The 20,114-nt window shown below is 44.6% G+C and overlaps 1 protein-coding gene and 1 pseudogene across 2 annotated transcripts in view; one reads left to right on the top strand and one right to left on the bottom strand.

Annotated features, from left to right (window-relative positions):
* The window catches only part of WDR48 (WD repeat domain 48), a 589,407-nt gene that overhangs the window by 421,345 nt on the left and 147,948 nt on the right, over positions 1-20,114 (bottom strand). For both annotated transcript variants that reach the window (XM_085632038.1, XM_085632039.1), the window contains exons 6-7: positions 19,429-19,517; positions 13,711-13,812 (exon numbers count right to left, since the gene is read on the bottom strand). In XM_085632038.1, coding sequence (XP_085488164.1) covers positions 13,711-13,812; positions 19,429-19,517 — 191 coding nt within the window. The remainder of the gene's footprint in view (positions 1-13,710; positions 13,813-19,428; positions 19,518-20,114) is intronic.
* On the top strand, positions 5,560-6,438 carry LOC146789706 (eukaryotic translation initiation factor 3 subunit I pseudogene; annotated as a pseudogene).

The following is a 20,114-nucleotide window of genomic DNA, read 5'->3' as shown; positions in this document are numbered from 1 at the left end:
GTGCTCACAGTTAAACCATTAAACACATCGGTAAAATATAAACGCAGCTATTTCTCAGACAACTGCCTAATGATGTGTTTTTTCCAAGCTTACCTACAAACTGCAGCTCTTATCCTACAGGTCTGTGATCAAGTTGAATGTGCACCAACACTGCTGAGGTCCCCCATTCCTTCAATCAAAGCTTTCAAAAAGACTTTCTTTCACAAAGCCAATCGCTCAAGTAATATAGCATACAAATTGGCTTTTGAAACAACCCTTTGAGAGACATTTTTTGCACTGCACTAAGAGAAGACACCTGTAGGCACCCACACAACAGACACCTCACCCAAAGATGACCCTCCAGCCTACAAATGCTTTTTAAGTTCTGTATTTTTCTATTTCTGTGCAGGCTCTATTTAGCTGGGGTGTTCTTAAGCCCCTCCGGAACTAGACGTATGCCTAATCTCGTAAACACTACTTCTACATTCTTGCAACTCATGCGCAGAAACCTTGCTCACCTCACATACATCTACACTGAACCTAATGCTAGTATTCCTCACACACTACACAGCGCACTCCTACACAACACCTGGTGCAAACACATGACTGCCGTAGGCAGACATCACCTATCCCAGGATGTAGCCCCTGAAAGAGCAGAATGCCTTGTCCACCTGTACCTATGTAGGATCAGGGCAAAGATCCAACCCAATAGACTAGAACCCCGTAGAATAATAGTAAACATCACCCAGTATGAGACCAACCCCACATCCCTGTATCTCTCCACCGAGCCTAGCAATATCCAATCTGAGGTAGACAGGATACTCAGAAGGAGCACCATAGGGGAGGACACTATTTGGCAATGGGACATCGTAGAAAAAAGGCTCCTGGAGTTAGCAAGACCACAGCACCAGGGCAAAAATACATCGGTTTCCGCCTCTGTCTTTGGTCCCAGGGAGGCCATTAACCTCTTTGGGCCACCTTCTTTAATGACAAGTGGACCAGGGACGTGGAAATCCAGAGCGGACTGCTCACTTCGATCACACAGGGGGAAATGAGTCCCATGGAAGGGAGGGCTCAATGCTAGCAGAGACACTGCGTGTCAAGAAATCTGGGATAGTGAGATTAATAGGTACACCTGGTTGGAGGGGAAGGGGAACTCCTAATTGTATGGAAACTTACACTGGAATCTTTGCGTTTCAGAGGCAAAGGAACCATACCATTGGGCAATAATAAAAAATGCTGTGCGATACTACACATACCAGACCTGCAATGGGGCACCTCAACGTTGATGGATTTCTACTGGCAATGCGGTGACCTTGCCTACACCCAGCTCGTCCCCAGATGGAGGGGCCTCTGCATCCTCTTGCTCATACACACCCCAACCCCTGATCATTCCCGTAGAAGATCTGCCGGAATTATCTCAACATACGTTACAGAAGAAAAGAACTTTGTTGCATCAGGCTCATGGAAAAACTGCTGATTATTTTGGCTGGGCTCAGTACAAGGACATTCCAAAACAAGTTAGACTGTTCACAGAGACTCAAGTAAACGCTGGAGGGTCAATACCCTTCTTCACCATGCAAACAAAGGCAAACACCAGCTGGTTACAAATAACCAGGTGGGAAATGATGAGATGATTAATACAGAGATCGGCCTAAACGCTATCAAGAAAGAACTGAGAGCCATTGGCCTTCTGGTGATGCAACATCGGAAAGTGCTGGACTTGAGGACTACAATGTAGGGTGGGGTGTACGTCAAGATAGGCGCTTCCTGTTGTACCTTTGCTAATGGAATGGATATGGACAATGGGACATTAACTCGTGCCATCCAAGAACTGCATCATCTGCAAACAGACATGAAGATGGAGGGAGGTGCCCCGGAGCAGGACTGATTGCACAGTATTTTTTCATGGCTCTCTCTAAGGGTGTCCAAACTATTCACGTCACTAATATAAGTTTTCATTGTTTTACTTCGGTTATGGGGTTTCCTACAAGTGGGGGGTTCCTGCCCTAAAAGCGAAGTCTTCAAATTAGGTAGCATGCACAAAGCTAGGGAAAAAGTAACACACACACATTAGAATATTAGAATACTATAACTAATGACACAAGAGGAGGACAGTTTTTGAAGAATCAATTGGGGTTGGCAGAAAGGGGGGGGGGTGTTGGAATGGGTAGATACGATGTCAATGACTACCATATGTGCAGGCACGACAACGGCAAAACCAATAAATGCAATGTCAACATATGCCAAACTGGTGCCCGCATAACAATGTCAATACCCATAAATGCAATGTCAATGTACGACAAAACATGTACCCGCACAACAGTGTCGATATCAGAAGTAACAACGTAATTGTATGCCATAATCCATGCACGAATTACAATGTTGTTACCAGTAGAAACAATGTCGAGGTACACCATGATCTAGACATGCATAACGCAATGTACGCTATGACCATGGTACGCACAATGTTGAGAATGTCGATAAAAATGATACTAGTGACTGCCATATTTTTAGGAGTTCCAATGAACTTGAATCACTGCTGTCGAATTCACACAAGGTCACCTACCCATGAACGCAAAGTCAGAGATATGTGGTCAGGCAGGTCCTGTGGCCCATACCTACACGTGTTGAATGACAGGTCACAGGTGAAGTCTCACTTACCTCAAAGACCAATGCGGACCAAGGGAAAACCATGATCAATCCAACAGATAGAAGCTGCACCACAAACAGGTCTGGGGAAATTGGACCCAAAAAACAAAAAAAAAAACAACAACAAAAAAAAACACGTTTGGCCAAAGGCTCCAGCTCCCCAAATATACCACAAAGCTAAATACCACACGTAGATTGGAACACTCAGCTTATCAAAACACTTGCCGCGGTCCGTGTAGGTAACAGCAGCGGGGACTGGTAAGGGGGGATTTCGAGGGCCAATGCAGAGGGAAAATTAAATAATTCATTTTCCCTCTGCATCGTCCCTTGAAAACACCCTTATCCGGCCCCACCGCTGTTACCTGCACGGTCCGCGGCTGCAAAACACTACATGCACACAACACGTAGTGATCACATTTTCCTCATGCCTGACATCTGGACACACTGGCTCACACTAGCGCTCCCAGAGGTCGAGAGCCTTGTGTGTCCTTATCAGATGCCCAAACGTGTTAATTTAAGACAGATGGTTTTTCAGGAATGCAGAAATGACTTTATTGTACCGCACGAGATGTATAGAATGTCAGCCAAAACTTTGTACACCGAGAGACTTCCTTAGAAGCATTTGGTCGAGACTCTCCTGGCCGCTGCGTTTATTTAAATCAACTTGTTCCTGTTTTGCCAAATGCCTCGTCATTCAATTTCCGTAAGGTAAATTCATATCTGAGCAACAACAGTCCTACACAAATCTCTGTAACATAACATAACCCAACACTATGTAGGGATAGGGATTACGATTAATAGTCAATGTGTAAAAGGGTCTAAACGCGTACTCATTTACACTGTAAAGGATTAGCACTCTCACCACATAGGTCATCTTCTGTGGCTCTTGGTACTCACAAGGGGAAGGTGTGTTCGCACATGAGCTGGTGTGCTTTGTAGCTACATAACATTTTTAACTGGATTTCCACCATGTAACCTGTAAGCTGTAAGTTGCTACACCACACTGTAAAGCAAGAGGTAGGGCAGGTGAATCAAAAATGAAGATGGGTGGAGCACTTAGAAGAACTGCTGAACCAGCCCATGCCACAGCCTCCTCCAGACATACAGATAGCCCACAAGAACTTGCCAATCCACAACAGCAGTACAACCAAAGAAGAAATACAGCAAGCCATCAAACATCTGAGAAACGGGAAGGAAGCAAGACCTGACAACATTCCTGCGGAGGCACTGAAGGCAGACAGAAACATCAGTAGACAGGCTCTAGCGCACGTTTGGAAGGATCGGGGAAGAGGAAAAGGTGCCAAACTGGAAGGAGGGATAACTCATCAAGATGCGCAAGAAAGGAGGCCTGAGTAACTGCGCAAACTACTGCGGAATAATTATTTTACTAACCCGAGACAAAGTGTTCAACAGTCGTCCTGAACAGAATGAAGGAACAAGTCTACGCTCAGTTGAGAGACCAGCAAGCTGGCTTCTGCGAAGGTAGACCCTCCACAGACCAGATTGCAACACTACGCATCATCATTGATCAGTCGATCGAATGGAACTCCCCCTCTATGTCAACTTCATGAACTATGAGAAGGCATTCAACAAAGTGGACAGAGACCCTCTGGAAAACTCCTCTGCCACTACGGTGTGCCAGATAAACTTGTAAGAATCATCAGGAACTCTTATGAGGGACTGACTTGCAAGATACTCTATGGAGGACAACACACAGAAGCTTTCCAAGTGAGGGCCTGAGACCACCATGGTGGTTTGCTCTAACCGTTTTAAATCCTGCTGGCCATAGACTGGATCATGAAGACATCCGCAGCACAGAGGCAGTACTGTTTACTAGCAAAGAATATTACAATCTAGCAAATGCCCACCCTGTAGCAGCCTGATCAGGAGAAACGCCTGCAAGTCACTCAGAGTGGATTGAATTGACATGAATTAATCTAAGGAAAGAAAGAAGATATAAAAATGTTGAAGGGCTGACATGCACAGCGGGTTTCTGTTTTCTAGAGCATCCACAATGGCAAATTTCCCCACTGTCAACTGCCCACTGCCTGAAACTCAACTCAAACAAGACAGAAGTGTTGATCTTCAGGAACAAGAACTCTCCCTGGGACGACACTTTGTAGACATCAGAACACGGACCCACTTCCACACCAACCAACCACGCATGAAACCTTACAATTATTCTAGACTACAAGCTCAACATGACGGCACTGGTCAACGTAGTCAGCTCCTTCTACTTCACAAGATCTTCAAGTGACTACCCAGAACACCAGACACCTCCACGCAAGCCATCATCACAAACAGGTTAGACTATGGCAGTGTGAGACAGTCTCAACCTCCCATGATGCACCAACATCGCCCCTCATCTCAGCGAGCTCCACTCGCTCCCCATACATAAAAGCTGCCAATTCAAACTCAAGCATGCATACAATGCACTACACAACTTCGCACCAACATACTTTTCCAGCAACCCACCAAACACACACAACCAGCCTTACTCTCCCTCGCAAACACCCCTGTATCTGCAAAAGCAGGATGGGATGACTAGCATTCTCCTTCCTCGCACATCAGGGCCTCCTCCTCACTTCTTGAATTCCGCTAGAAGCTGAAGACTTGCTTGGCTCGTCGACTTATTCCTCGGTGATGACTCCCATCACTCAGTCCTACACCCCTGCTCCAGCTTCTGGATACCATACCTGGTGATTAGTCATGCTAGACAAATCAACATACGATAACATAACACTAGCAGCCTTTGAGCCCAGTAATCAATGAGACAAGTGACATGTTGCATGTGGCGATAACACAAACCAGAACTCTGCTCCAGAGGCAGTGGGAGCAGTTAATAATGAATCCTGCTCAACAGCTGATCACTCAGGAGCTTTTTTAAACTGAACATTGAGTGTCACAGGAAGAGTCAAGCCAAGCACTGGCAACATGAAACCCATCCTACTGCAAGGCCACAAGAGATGGATAACCCAGATGATACACAACGGAGATGTCTACCTCCTCTTCTCTATTGCAAAAGATCTGATAGGCAATGTGAATGGAGAGTGACCTGGCATCTACAATGGGCATAATGGAGCAGTATGGAGTAGGACTGGGGTAACCAGACATGTCCTCACCAGCTTGGCAAATCATTCCTGCAAGCTCTTTGATTGTGAAACAGGGAAGCATCGGAGACTAGTAAATACCAATTCTGCTGTTAAAACCTCTGCCTTTAGGGGTAAACATCATAATGTTATCCACATCGAAGCAGACAGGCTACCAGTGCTTTATCAACGTATTTGACCTGTAGGATCCAAGTCAGAGAGAAGGAAATGAGCTATACACGAAGATCCCTTGCAATGACTTCAAGATCGCCAGCACTGTGGGGATTTCTGTGGGGGTGAGTCATTGCTGGACAGAATGGTGAACTAAGCCAGTTCAGTGCCAAGCCTGGTGAGAGGGTCTGCAACAGTAAAAGCATCACTTTCAAATCGATGACATCCAGACCACTCACGACAAGACCATGTTTATCACAGCCTCCAAGGACAACAGAGTAAAGATCTTTGATGCCACATCTCTAGAACACTTGAAGACCTTCCCCACAGAGCATCCAGTCACCTCAGCCACCCTGTCACCAATCTATGATCATGTGATTTTTGGTTGTCCTCAAGAAGCTATGGATGAAACCATAACCTTCATCAGAATAGGAAAGTCTGAGACAAGGTTTTCCACTTGGTGCTTGAAGAAGAATTCTGTAGACAACTGTCATTTGGGGCCAAAAACAGAGTTGAATATCACCAGTTAGGACTGCTGTGGCAGTGAAAACAGCTATGTTTGGAACTATAGTTTTGACAATCAGTTAACATTAATGTTTGAAGCATGAAGACATCTCACTGTGCTAACATTCTCAGATTTATCCTCCAAGTTATGCAACAAAGATACTCAAATATAATTAGAAGTAGGTGACTGCAAATTAAGCTGCTTGCAGAGGACATACATTATACAATGGTAGCTGATCTGCAACTGTACCACCAACAGGAGAAACTTTTATCGGGTTAAAAATGTAATTCTTCGGGGCATGGCTAGGACGCCGACGAAGATGGCCGCCTAATACGGGAGCTCCGCTGTGCCAGGACGATCTTTCACGAAATGCTGTATTCTCGGAACCTTAATATGGGCGTCTCCGATAAATTCGACAACCGGAACCTGCCGTCCATCTCCTGAGGTCTGCATGATTGTTTATTTTTTTCTCAAATACATCGATAATGCCGCTTTTTCAGTCCCCCTCATCGCGGCCGCCATTTTGTGCATCTCGGAGCACTCGTATGTGCTCAGCGCGCGCACACGAACTGTTCTAAATGCTGCCTGCTTGCTCCCTGATGTCTTTTTTTTGCTCGTTTTGGTGATTTTTTGTGGAGAATTAGGAGAGGTTTTTGCTCAGAGATGCCATAAAGAGTTGACCTCTAATTGTATTTTACCCGCTCCTTCACTTGGTTTCATCATCTGCGGACTTCAGCTGAGGTGACATATTATGTCCCTTTTGTGCTATGTGTGTGAATCATTATTATATGGCGCCAACTTGTTATTGGACATGACATCTTATTCCCGGACTCGCTTCTACTGCTTTTTGAGGAGGTACTTCAGGGATATGTGTTGAGACACGCGACGTGGTACCGGAACTCCCTCTTTTGAACACATTCACTCTGCGTTGTGGCTCTAGGAGGTTTGGTGATAACTGTGGTGGTCGCACGTACACAATACCTGACAGCTATCATGGTTCTTGGCTGAAGTCCATTATCGCTTCGACTCTTATTAAGGCGTCATACCTTTTCCTGTCTCATGCTTACCATCAGGGAGTTGAGTGTTTTTGCGATGCCTCGCTGAGTTCAGGTTTTGATTGCTGTTGCTGTCGTCCACCTCACATCTGTGCTGCCTAACTGCACTGTACGGTGCCTGCCTGTCAAGGTCAGGAAGATTTTTTCTTCTCTTCCACCTAATCGCCTTAGTACATTTGCGTTACCTAGCCCCCTCAATACCTATGGGCAAGTTGCGTAACCCGAAGGTTGTTCTTGTACCCTCAAAAAACTTTTCTACGACGCCATCTTCCTCCTCCTCAACTGCTGACTCATCTAATCCAGACCAAATGGCTGCTTCAGCTCCCAGTCGTGCTTCCTCCTCGCAGTCCTCTTCAAGTAAGGTCTCTCCTCCTTCTACATCGTCTAAACGCTTGAAGCAGGACTCTCCGCCTCCGGACAAGCCGTCTTCTCCTATCTCTCTGGAGCTACTCCTGGAGAGATCCGTGCTTTACGTCCATTTGTTGAGGAGACCAATAATAAAATGCAGAATTTTGAACTGAAATGGTCAACTATGGACAACAGAGTCTCTTCAGTGGAGCAGCAGGTTTCAGAGATCCAAGTTAATTCTCAACGTATAACCTCACTAGAGAAGTCCGTTCTTGCCCTCCAGCAACATACTGAGGAGTTAGAAAATAGGAATAGGAGGAATAACCTGCGCATTTATGGCCTTCCTGAGTCCTTGGAAGGCGATGATCTTGTCTCGCTTTTCTCCTCCTTCCTCCTGAAACTTTTGGATATGCCTGCCACTACCTCTCTTAGCATCCAAAGAGCTCATAGACTTGGCCCTCGCTCCTCCACTTCATCCAAGCCTCGTGGAGTAATCATTCTTTTTTTTAAATTCACTGATCCACTTCTGGTCCTTTCAGCGGCTAGATCCAAGCGTCAAGTTTCATGGTTGGGCCAGAGTGTTTTTCTTTCCCAGGATGTTTCAAATGCAACTGCAGCAAGACGGAAGGAATTTTTGAATCTTCGCGCCCCTCTACGCTCTCTTGGAGCCAGATACGGCTTATTCCATCCTTGCATCTTTAAAGTTACTCATCAGAACCAAACTTGGACTTTTCAAGATCCTGCGGAACTTAAAAACTTTATTCACATTCAGTCTAATGCTGGCATGGATACTTCTACTGCTTGTGGTTGAATGTTTAACTCTTTTTTCTTGCAGGTTTTATCTAAAATGTTTTTGCATTGCCTTGTGTCTTATTGTTGGTTTGCCTTTAGATCAATTCTTTTTCATCTAGCATTTTGGTGTTTGTTTCTTCTTCACGCATTTTGTTTTATTGTTATTTTCTTCATCATAATTGTTCACATCCTCTTTTTCTTTATCTAGGCCGACTGATGTGTTCCTCTTCACTCCATATGGTTTGTCTTTTTCGTCTTCCGTCCTGACTCGGTTTGTTCTCCTGGTTTTGGGTGGTCAATCTTGTCGAATCCTTCCACAACCCCGCCATCCCTTTTATGTCCCCTTCAGGTACGTTATCTTCAGTCATCCTTTTTGGATATGTACTGTCTCTTCTTGTACTTTTTTTCTCTTGTCCTTTACCTTTTTTCCTCTCCCTATTATCCTCTTTTGTCTCTTCTCTATTAGTATCATGTTTTTGTCTTTCTACTTATATTCTTCCATTTGTTGTCTTTGATATGATATCTTTTCGCTTTTTAATTGTTGCTGTAGGTATTGTTTCTATTAATGTTTTATTGCGTTCAAATTCAGAGTAATCTCCTGGAACGTAAAGGGTTTTATTAGTCCCATTAAACGTCAGAGGATTCTTTCCCACCTTGCTTCTTATAACCCTGACATTGTTCTGTTACAAGAGACTCACCTCTCGGAGGCCGAGTCTCTCAAACTAAAGCGAGGTTGGGTGGGTACGGTGTTATTTTCTCCCTCTACCAATAAGAATGGTGTTGCTGTCTTGTGTCATAAAAGGTTAACATGTAAAGTATTATTACAAGAAACTGATTCTGATGGTAGGTGGATACTAGCTAAGCTACTGATTAACGATGTTCCTCTGACTATCTTCAATGTCTATGGTCCTACACAACCAGATTTATTTTTTTGGCCCTCAATTACGAGCAAATGTATACAGCATAGAGATGACCTCTTTATTCTAGGTGGTGACTGTAACCAGATTGTGGACCCTTTTCTGGACCGTAAGTCAACTGTTAGATTTATTCCTCATAAACCTCAAACAATTTCTAGATACTATTTCCCAATCACATCTCACTGACTCCTGGAGACTTTCACACCCTGACACTCTGGACTATTCCTTTTTCTCTCCTCCTCACTCATCTTTCTCTCGTCTTGACTATATTTTTCTTTCTCCTTCCTTATTATAAAATCTACTCTTCTTCTGTTGAACCTATACTTATCTCGGACCATGCCCCTATTGCAACGGATCTCGACTTCCTTCCTCCGCGTCCCAAGTCTTCTCGCTGGTGATTTAATAATTCTCTTCTTACTGATCCTTTCTTTTCCTCCTCCTTTCGATCCTTTGCTACTGAATTTTTTATGTTAAATGAGGTTTCTAACATCTCCCCCCATTCTCTTTGGGACTCCTTTAAGGCCACGCCTCGGGGGTTTGTCATTAATTTTGTCTCTAAGAAGAAGAAGCGTTTTCTTCATAAGCAGAAAACTACATTGGCGCATATTAAGTCTTTGGAACATAAGTTTTACTCTTCTCCCAATAATTCCGTCCCTCTGGATCTTATTCGTGCCAAGCTCGAGTACAATAAATCTACTACTGACAACGCCTCGTCGGTGCTTCTTCGCAGTAGTGCTCTTCATTATGGCGCAATAAGGCAGGTAAACTCCTTGCCAACTATCTTAAGTCCCGCAAAGCGCGTTCCTTTATTGAATCCATCTACTCATCTGAGAACACCTTATTACATAAACCTCAGGATATTCTTGGCCAATTTCAATCCTTTTATTCTGCGCTTTATACTCCGGAAGCTTCTCCCCCTCCCTCTTTGGTCCAGGCTTATTTTGATAAACTTCCTAAGCCTTCGAACTCTCATCTTAATCTCCCAGACTTGGATGCAGATCTCTCTTTACAAGAGCTTTCTGCGGCTTTGAATATTCTTACCAAAGGCAAAACCCCAGGTCCGGACGGTTTTTCGGTTGAATTCTATCTACACTTCTCGGATCTTTTACTCCCCAAACTTCTTTCTCTCTTCCAATCGTTTTGTTTGTTGGGCAAGGCCGAGGGTACATTCCAGGAAGCCACCATTTGTCTCATTCCTAAGGATGGTCGCGACCCCAAATTTAGCAAGAATTATCGTCCGATCTCTTTAGTAAATGTGGACTACAAGTTGTTTGCTAAAGTTCTTGCGTTACGGCTTGACCCTCATATGCCCCATCTTATTGGGAAGGAACAATGCGGTTTTGTTAAAGGCAGACTTGCCTCCGATAATTCTCGTCTTTCTTAATGTTTTAAATAAAGTCCCATCTCTCTCTATCCCCTTGGCAGCTATTTCTGTTGACCCTGAGAAGGCCTTTGATAGAGTTGACTGGTCTTTCCTTTTTGCTTCTTTTTCGTTGGTATGGTTTTGGCCCTCGTTTCATCTCTCTTATTTCTCTCTTGTATTCCTCCCCCAAAGCCGCTGTCCTGGTTAACGGTCAAGTTTCTTCGTACTTCCCTCTTCAGCGGGGTGTTCGTCAAGGTTGCCCCTTATCTCCTTTACTTTTCGTCCTTGCCCTTGCACCCTTTTTGTCTTCCATTCGTAACAATGATTCTATTTTAGGTTTTCCTTATGGGGCTAGTCAATTGAAGCTTTCTGCTTACGCGGATGATATCCTTCTCTTCATTTCTGCTCCGGAAACTTCTATCCCCCCTCTACTGTCTGAGTTTGATTCCTTTTCCCAGGTCTCGGGTTATAAAATTAATTTGGATAAAACTGAGATTCTCCCTCTTACCAAATTTTGCACCCCTTCTGTATTCACCTCTACTGGATTTGCTTGGAATAGTTCCAAAATTAAGTACCTAGGGGTGTGGTTTTCCAACTCTATTTCCTCCTCAATTTCTTTAAACATGTCTGCGGTTTTGTCTCGTATTGATCATTTATTTTCCACCTGGAACCCCCTCTTTCTTTCTTGGTGGGGACGAATGGATTCAATCAAGATGATGATAGCTCCCATTTTAATTTATATTTTGTCTATATTACCTGTTCATATACCCGCAATTAATTTTAAACGCATCGATTCTTGTTTGTCGAGATTTCTTTGGAGCAAGAGGAAGGCTAGAATCTTATTAGCACGTCTTCGCAAGCCCAAATCCAATTGTGGGGTTAATTTCCCAGATTTTCGTCTTTATCATAAATCTTTCTCTCTCCGTCAGGCATCCAGGTAGTTGGCCTCTACTCCCTCTCCTCTTGCTCCTCTGTGGCTGCATATCGAACAAACATTGTTGTTGCCTTTTTCTTTCAAAGAGATTATCCGCTTCTCTGCCAAGGCTCCACACTCGTCATTTCCTTTATTTAAGCACACTTCTTCTCTTTTAAAGCCTCTCTTTAATCCTTCACCTATTACTCGGGAGTCCTTTCTGGATTCCACCGTTTGGTATAATTCACTTATTCTTATAAAGAATAGACCCATCTTCTGGAAAGCTCGGAGGTCTAAGGGCATCATCTGGGTGAACCAATTTTTTGATTGACTTTCTCCCTGTTCCTTTCCTCAATTTCAGAGGTCCTTTCACTGTCCTCGCTCTTTTTTGCAAAAGTTTGTTACTCTAATGACACTTACTCTTGATATTTTCTACTCTCTTCCTTCTTCCCCTTCTTCTGCTTCCCACGCTCCTCTTCTTAAGGTGCTTTCTGTCCTCCCTAAAGCTTCCCTGATCTATAAATTCTTTTCCGCTCCTAACCCGGATCGTCCTAAATCTAAATTGGAGCTTTCTTGGGAGGCGGATTTGGGTTGGGTTTGGTCCGTTGCCATATGGGATAAACTCTGGTCCAGATCTCTAAAAAATTCTCGTTCTGCTTCCCTCACTCAATCTCTCTTTTATCTGTATCATAGCCTATATCTATCTCCACTTTCTCTAGCCCGTTTTTCCTCCTCTGCTGATTCTCTCTGGTGGACATGTTCTTCCCCCAATGCCAACCTTTTTCATCTCTTATTCTTATGTCCTTTTGTTTCTCACTTTTGGGATTCTGTTTGGCTCTACATCTCGCGTATTTTCGCAATTTCCTCTCATTATTCTATACCTACCCTTTTTCTAGGCAGTTTATCAGATTCGCTAGTTCTCCCTCTTCATTCTCGCGGTCTTTTTGACCTTATGCTTGCCTTAGCCTTTCAGCATATTTCTTCCAACTGGAAGTCCCTCACTGAGATTTCCATACGCTGTTGGTGGAACTCTCTATGTCACTTCCACAGACTTGATACCGCTTTTGCTTCCTCCTGTAATCCCACTCACAATAGGGACCTCTTTTGGTTACCTCTTACCTCATATCTAGACCGGATGGTTCGTAAGAATCTATCAAGTACCAATGCAGAAAACTTTGATTCGCCTTGAGGAAATTACATCTTTTCTTGCAGTAACATTACAGGATTTATTTATTGTTATAATTGCTCTTTTGTGTTTGCTATTTGAATATTGTTTCGCCTACAGCACTTACTTTCTAAAGCATGTTATTGTATTTTCATAATGCATTGTATCATTTCCTTTTTTCCCTCCTTTATCTCTTTCCCCCTTCCCCTTTCCCCCTTTCTCCTGTTTTCCCCTTAAAACCCTTATAAAAAATGCTTTTGCTCGTTTCTTATGATATTGGCCTTTTTATGCTATTTAACTGTACTTATGCTGTTGTTGATATCTTTGTACTAATATTTTCCTGAAATAAAGCTTTTCAAACACAAAAAAAATGTAATTCTTCCTTCTGCCTTAATTCCCCTGTGGAAGCAGGCAACAGTTTTATCAACGGAGCATGTGAAGCGATGTGGATTTAACGAACGGCACTCAAATATGATCAAGTGAAAATTGGCTATTTGTCTGTGAACATCAATTGATGTAAAGAAACAATATGCCCTTAAACTCGGTTTTAATCCAGATATCGGTCAACAGGTTCACTAAATTGGAAGATGAAAGAAATCGTACACAACTGATTTTTTTGTTTCAACTTGACTGTGTTCACTAACTAAAGTTGCCTCAATGACGGTGTTTTTAAAAAAAAATTCTGATCACTCTAGTCTCAGCATGACACTGCACAATATAATAAATAGTGTTTTATGCAGCTTAAAATTATGATTACGTACCTGTGTGCCATCTCTGTTCAAGAGCAAAGCTTTAACATTGTCTGTGTGCCCTTTTAGCTTCATCAACTTGGCACACGTCCTTGGATCCCACACCCTCAAAACCTGTGAAGATCAAGAAAGGACAAAATAAAGATTTTCAAAACTGGCCATCCTCCAACTGCAATTTCAGTAATCTATCTCTTGAAATTATTTAAACTAACAAATGTAAAACCTTTCTGGAAACTCTGATGTGACAAACCATCAGCCATGTTTGCGGAGGGCAAAGAGCAGACAGGGGCTTCTGTGGAAGTTGAGGCTGTTTGCCACTGATATCCTGGGCTTCGTCCTATAAGGCACTGTGAAGCGGTCCAAGTACACCCTTTCGCCACTTGACTCCCAGGGTAGCGAGGACGAGCAGTTAAAGGCTTCTTGGGGGAGGTAGTGTGGGGGTAAATAATCAATGTCCAGTTAGAAAAAAGTACTTTTTTTAATATCAGGCTAAACAATCTCATGGTCAGGCTTATACTAAAAAGCTGCACCCACCCTGGTGCTCTATGGTGTTGTTCCCCCCAGCTTCTTCGTGTATAGGGCGGTACCCTCCGCAAGTCAAGTTTAGGCCAAATTAGGTAAGTTTCAACAACCAGCTGCCGCTGTGGCAAGGGGTAGATCAGTTCACATAGTTGTTTAGCCCAAAAGATAAAAAACAATAGGGATAAATCCATTCAGCACTTGAGCTTTACTCGTGTTTACACTCTCAGTCTTTGGGAGCCGTGCCTTGCTGGTACCTGCTCGGCTAAGTGTTCAGGCCTACAGATGTTGGCTGGTGTCTAGTTACATTTGTTGGTGCCTTAGGTGGACACTCCTCATCTAGGGAGGTGGTCCTACTTTTTATTTTATGCTTCAGGTGTCAGCTTGGCAGGCAGGATGGGTGAGGGATTGGGTTTTTGGAGATGTTGCCTCTGGGATGGCGATCTCTACAAGATACAGCATACTTCTCCCTTCATTGAGACTGGTCTCACATGGGTACACGGCACGCTGGCTTCATTAGCTGAGCTTCGTTACACTGTTCAGCACTAGCACTACCCTTAGGGAGCCTAGACACCCTCTAGCAGTAGAGGTTGAACTCAGCAATGCTCTCACTACATAGTCTGCTTCTTCTAGGTGTCCCATACACTGTGTGAACAGCTGGGTTTCCGCTCCTTGACAGTCTCTCCTCATGCAGGGCCAGACACTAATTTTACTCTCTGAGCAGGTAGACAGGCATCCAGGAGATAGGCAGACTCACAGCTTTTCCAGCTAGCTGCAAACTTCAGGTGATATGTCCTCACCTCTGGGAGAATAGTCATTTTGGAGACAACAGTCTTAGTCTCACCTGCACGTCCTGCCTATGTAGAAACGCTTTATTCAAAAAGGGGGGCACTGTTCCGGCACTGTTCCTGTTGAGGGGTGCAAACTGTCACCCACTCAATACAAAGGGGGAGAAGGAAAGGAGCAGATAGGAAAGATAACGGAGAGCAGAGAGGGAGATGTAAGTAATCCTAGGTTTTTAGGACCCACTTGTAAGAGGGAAGAACAAGTCTTGTCTCTTGATGCCCTCACACACCCTGAAGGATGTCATGCTTCATCATCGGGAGTTTTGCTCCTCGTCGGGCCGGCGCTTCAATGCCCCACGGGTCCCCCGAAGGGTCGCTTTGGCGGAGATCTTTTTATACAAAACGCCATTAGGTGCATGGGGTGTGTGGAGTGGGTCCTCTTGGAGGGTGATGTGGTGCATGCAACGCGAGTTATAACTGCCTAAGGATTTCCAGAAATGTAATTTTGAATGAAGGGGTACCCTTGACAGAGTAAAAACCCGTAGGTTAAGGGTTACCTCAATGGGCTTAATGAGCCCCAAGTAACTACAATGTGAAAGAGGTCGACATGTTTCACGCCTGTATGGTCTCAAAGATCCGTGGCGCTTCTTCAGGACCGAAAAAGCAGGGTGAAGTGTTGTGCACGTGAAGAGTGTCAGGGTCAATACCCTCCGAAGGTGTCAGGACGGGCCAGGGAACGGTGTACCCTAAGGTCAAGCCGCAAAAGCTTATTAGTTATGGTCGCTCTTGAATGTCACTTATAAATATCAGGAGAGTTGCTCCATAGGCTAGGAGAGTAGGACGCCCGCACCTTACCGGGAGTTTTTCTCGGGTGCTGGCTCATTTGCACCTACCCCATCCGTACTCCTGCTAGCACATTACAGATCTTTTTGGGGTTATTAAGCCTGCGTACATTCCATGTTATTAACTTAACAGTACCACCCGGACATGTGTTGAACCATCATAACTTGCAGGATCCCACATTGTTTACCTCCTAAATAGGACCATTGTGTAACCGAAGAAACTGCATCTACACAACACAGTAACTGCAAATCCCCACGCAACCCCGCCACCGACTTCAGCATTCCCAACTTGCTAAAGACATCCCACAAGAATAAAACCCTGAGAAATAGTCGGGGTACACCCATTACGGATCACTAGGGTGCATACAGCCTCCCAATGGTAGGGGAGGGGGCCGAACTTGTCCATAGTGACAACCCAGTCAGTGTTCAGTGCCTACAAGGCCACGGTCATCTCACTTTTTTTGCAGTTCTCACATGAACAACAAATCGTGTGACCAATATGAAACCACCTCGGGATAGGATATTTCGGATGGTGTTGACCAGCTTCAGCAACCATCCCACCGCACAACGACCACCAAAGCAGTCAGGTGGCGACATTCAGGCCGCGACCTTACCTTACCAGTTTGCAGGCACAGAGAGAGAGAGAGAGAGAGACTCACGGTTCCTCTTCATCTGGATCACTAGCTGTTTCACGGCGACGCTTTTTCGATTTAGCATGTTCCATGGCGGCCATCAGGTTGTTGAAGATCTTGGAGGCCCCCTCCGGGCCATTCCTCAGGCATGCAGGGTAGAGCACAGTATACGGATGTCCTCCGCCAACAGCAACTTTTTGACTGGTACAAACTCCTTTCTCACTGCCTGGACAGCCGTGGTAAAATCAGGAAAAAAATCTAACACATTCCCCTGATAGTTAATGGTACCTTTTTCCTCGGGCCAATCTGAGGATTGTGTCCCGATTTCTATAGTTTAGCAGCCGCGCAATAATAGGTGGCGGCGGGGACCCCAGGGATTGACCGAGCTGCCAGAGAACAGTGGGCACACTCTACGATTAACATATGTGACAGATTGTCCGCCTCAAAGATATCTTTGTGCGTCCCCTCCACGAAGATCTCCATCTTCCCAGCATTTGTCGACTCCGGCAGACCCGTGATCCTCAGGTTGTTTGTCCTAGATCTCACCTCCAAGTCCTCATTCTTTGCCTGGATAACTGCTAGTACTTTTTCCATATTCAAGGTTTTATTGGAGACTGTGTGCAGGTCGTTTTCAGCATTAGAGACACGCTTCTCAACCCCGCCCAACCGGCCTCCTTGCTTGTCGAGTTTTGCAGTCATATGTTCCATACTTACATTTAACGCGTCAAACTTTCCATCAATCGACTGTAGGCTATGCTGCATTGCAAGGAGCATAGACTTCAGAGTCTGATGGCCCAACCGCCTCACAGTCCGAAGTTAGCTTAGGCTGCGACCTGCCTGACTTGCGCATTTCGAACATGAGGCAGGATTGTGACTTATCGGTTTTGCCCATTGTGACCTGATCACTTGTAGCAATAGCAGTCGCCACTCACAGACACCTAGTCAGGTGTAAAACACCTCACAGTGTAATGAGCCATTTACTTGCACTGGTGCATATAGGATACTGAGAGAACCGGACCACCACTCAAGATCACGGATGCGTCGCTATATAGTCACAGGCATCCACAGCTACAGGCCTCTATGACAAATGGCACAGCCTCAGGACTCACCGTCTCCAGAGCAGCCAGCCGATATATGCCAGTTCCAGATATGGGCTCCACTACAAACCCGGACACACTTGTCCAGCCTCCCCTGCAGCAGCCAAGATGTCTAGATGACTGGCACGCAGTGCACCCCCGCACTCCCTGCGCGCCAGAAGCAACATTACATTCAGAGGGCAACCACGCAGTCAGGGCAGTCAGGCCCGCAGATCCGCAACGCCACAAGTCATACAGCCAGATGGCCGTAAGAACTCAGTGTGGCCACAGCGCAAGGCCAATAAAGGTGAACCAAGCTGTTGTGGGGGGGGGGGGGGGGGGGGGGGCGGCACCGTCCCAGGCCACAGCATCAAGGTAAATGTAGAGCAGCCCTTGGGCCCCTATCACAGCCGGAGAAGAACTCACTGGGATTCCGGTAGGGCCAGAGACTGCCCGCCTCACCCACAACAATACCCCTACAGCAGCCCAAGCGTGCCAGTTCAGCCGCGCCACAGCAGCTCCAGCATCCCTCTGGTCAGACGGTGTCAGCACGTTCCGGTAGGTCTCACAGCAGCAGGAAACTCCAAGAGGGCAAACGACCAACCACTGCTCCTCCGCCGTCCCCGCATTCAATCTTCAGACAGGTAGCAGCTCCTTGCGGGGCCCCGTCGCACCACACATTGAGCATGGCTCTCAACCACGAACAGCGGCTACCATGTGGTTTTCGCGGCTACTACGCAAACTTCCAGTATCGGCTCACTGCTTCATGTGCAGGGCCGCAAGCCGCATCAATCTAGTCCTGGGCACATATCTGGCACGTTGCATGTAGCTGTCTGCAACGTCGTAAAGCGGGATTCTGGGCGTATTATGGATCGGCCGGCAGAGCTGCACTTAGGCACAGCCGTTTTGCTGTCCGCCCTCTAGCACCCCCCATAGACCTACAAATTAATTTTCTGGTAAAGCTTGCGTTAGCAAATCCCATAGGGTCAGGCTTAATAAAATTCTGAACTAAATGTCACTGTACGGGACATGTGGACATGCTTATCTATCTTTTTCCAATTTGTAACCTTGAATTTCCCTGTTTTGTTTGTGTTTAAATAGGTTTGTGGTTTAGGACAGTCTGAACAGCAATAGCTTTATTACATCAATTTAAAACAGTGTTTAGCAAGTTTAACAACATCAATCCTGATCATGAATGCACTACATCATAATGACTGGCCTTGTTTGCGAATGTAAATCTTACACAAATTGGTAAACACAAAGTACACTTAATCAGAGGTTCAGAAAATATGCATTTAGCACATTTTGCCTTCCTTTCAAGGTCGTTCACAAATCCTTTAGTACATGTGTGATTTGTAATAAATCTTTTACAACCTAGTGAGTTTTGATTCTTCGTGTTGGCAAAACTATCATACAGATTAGTGGACTACGTATCACTTTGCCACAACCATTCAGAAAATATTACAAGAAATGGTGATTTGTTTCATGATGACAAATGATCATAGCTGGAAAATGAGAATTAGATTGATAGCCCAGTATTTTCGGCCAGCTGTGACTTCTAACAATAAAACTTGTCCCAGAAAGTGTGTGAATCATTAAGTAACTTATTGAGTTCTTACCTGAATCCAGTAACACTCACGACAAACCATTAATTCTTTAACATGTGGAGCAAGATGAAGTCTCCATTTGTAAAAGTTAGACTATGCATTGCACACACAAATTCGCTATTTCAAAAAAGGCAAATCTCACCAATTCAAATGTTACCACTGAAACTACAAGATGTCCACAATCCACTGCTCAAGGGGCAACCAACAGCAAAGCACTGCTACAAGCCCCAAGTAATGATTGCTACCTCTCTAAAAATGTCTATACATACCTTTTCAGTGGACCCAGACACAATGACTGTTCCCATCTGATTCATTGCAAGGCTGTAGATGGAATCCTTGTTCCCGCTGAGGGAGGACGCTATGGATATAAAAAAATTTTTTTAAAAACAAGCAATGAATAGATAATGAAGTATACACCAGATGAAGATGTCATAATATATACCTTTTACACTAATTAGCAGCAGAAGATTGCAGAAATTTGTGGACAGAAATACATACAATAAATTATAATAACTGCTTCTAATGATCACACTATGACCTCTATTGTCTCCAGGCATGGCTATCAGGGGAGAGACCTGGAAGGGAGGTGGAAGAGACTTGAGAGCAGACAATGAGAGAAATCTGGGTTCCTTCTCATGGTTGGAGAAAGAATGGAGAAATAAAAAGAACTGTTAGAAATAAGGATAAAAAACAGAAGGTAATAAAATAGAATGATGCAACATAACGTTGGCTATCTCTGCTAGGATTGCGAAAAAGGAGGCGAAATAAAAAAAAAATAGGGGCAAAATGTAGGACACTGTATAATGAAAATAGACAGGAGCAACAGAAAAATATCAACGAGTAAACAAAAACAGACTAACAAAAATTCATTGGCTCAATAAAAACAAAATGGTGCACTAAATGAAACATGAGGCCAAGAAAGCATCAGTACAATGAAAAACAATAACAAAGAGGA

Source organism: Triturus cristatus, chromosome 10, assembly GCF_964204655.1.
Source record: "Triturus cristatus chromosome 10, aTriCri1.1, whole genome shotgun sequence".
In the NCBI taxonomy this organism is placed as follows: domain Eukaryota; kingdom Metazoa; phylum Chordata; class Amphibia; order Caudata; family Salamandridae; genus Triturus; species Triturus cristatus.
This window is presented reverse-complemented; position numbering and strand designations above follow the sequence as displayed.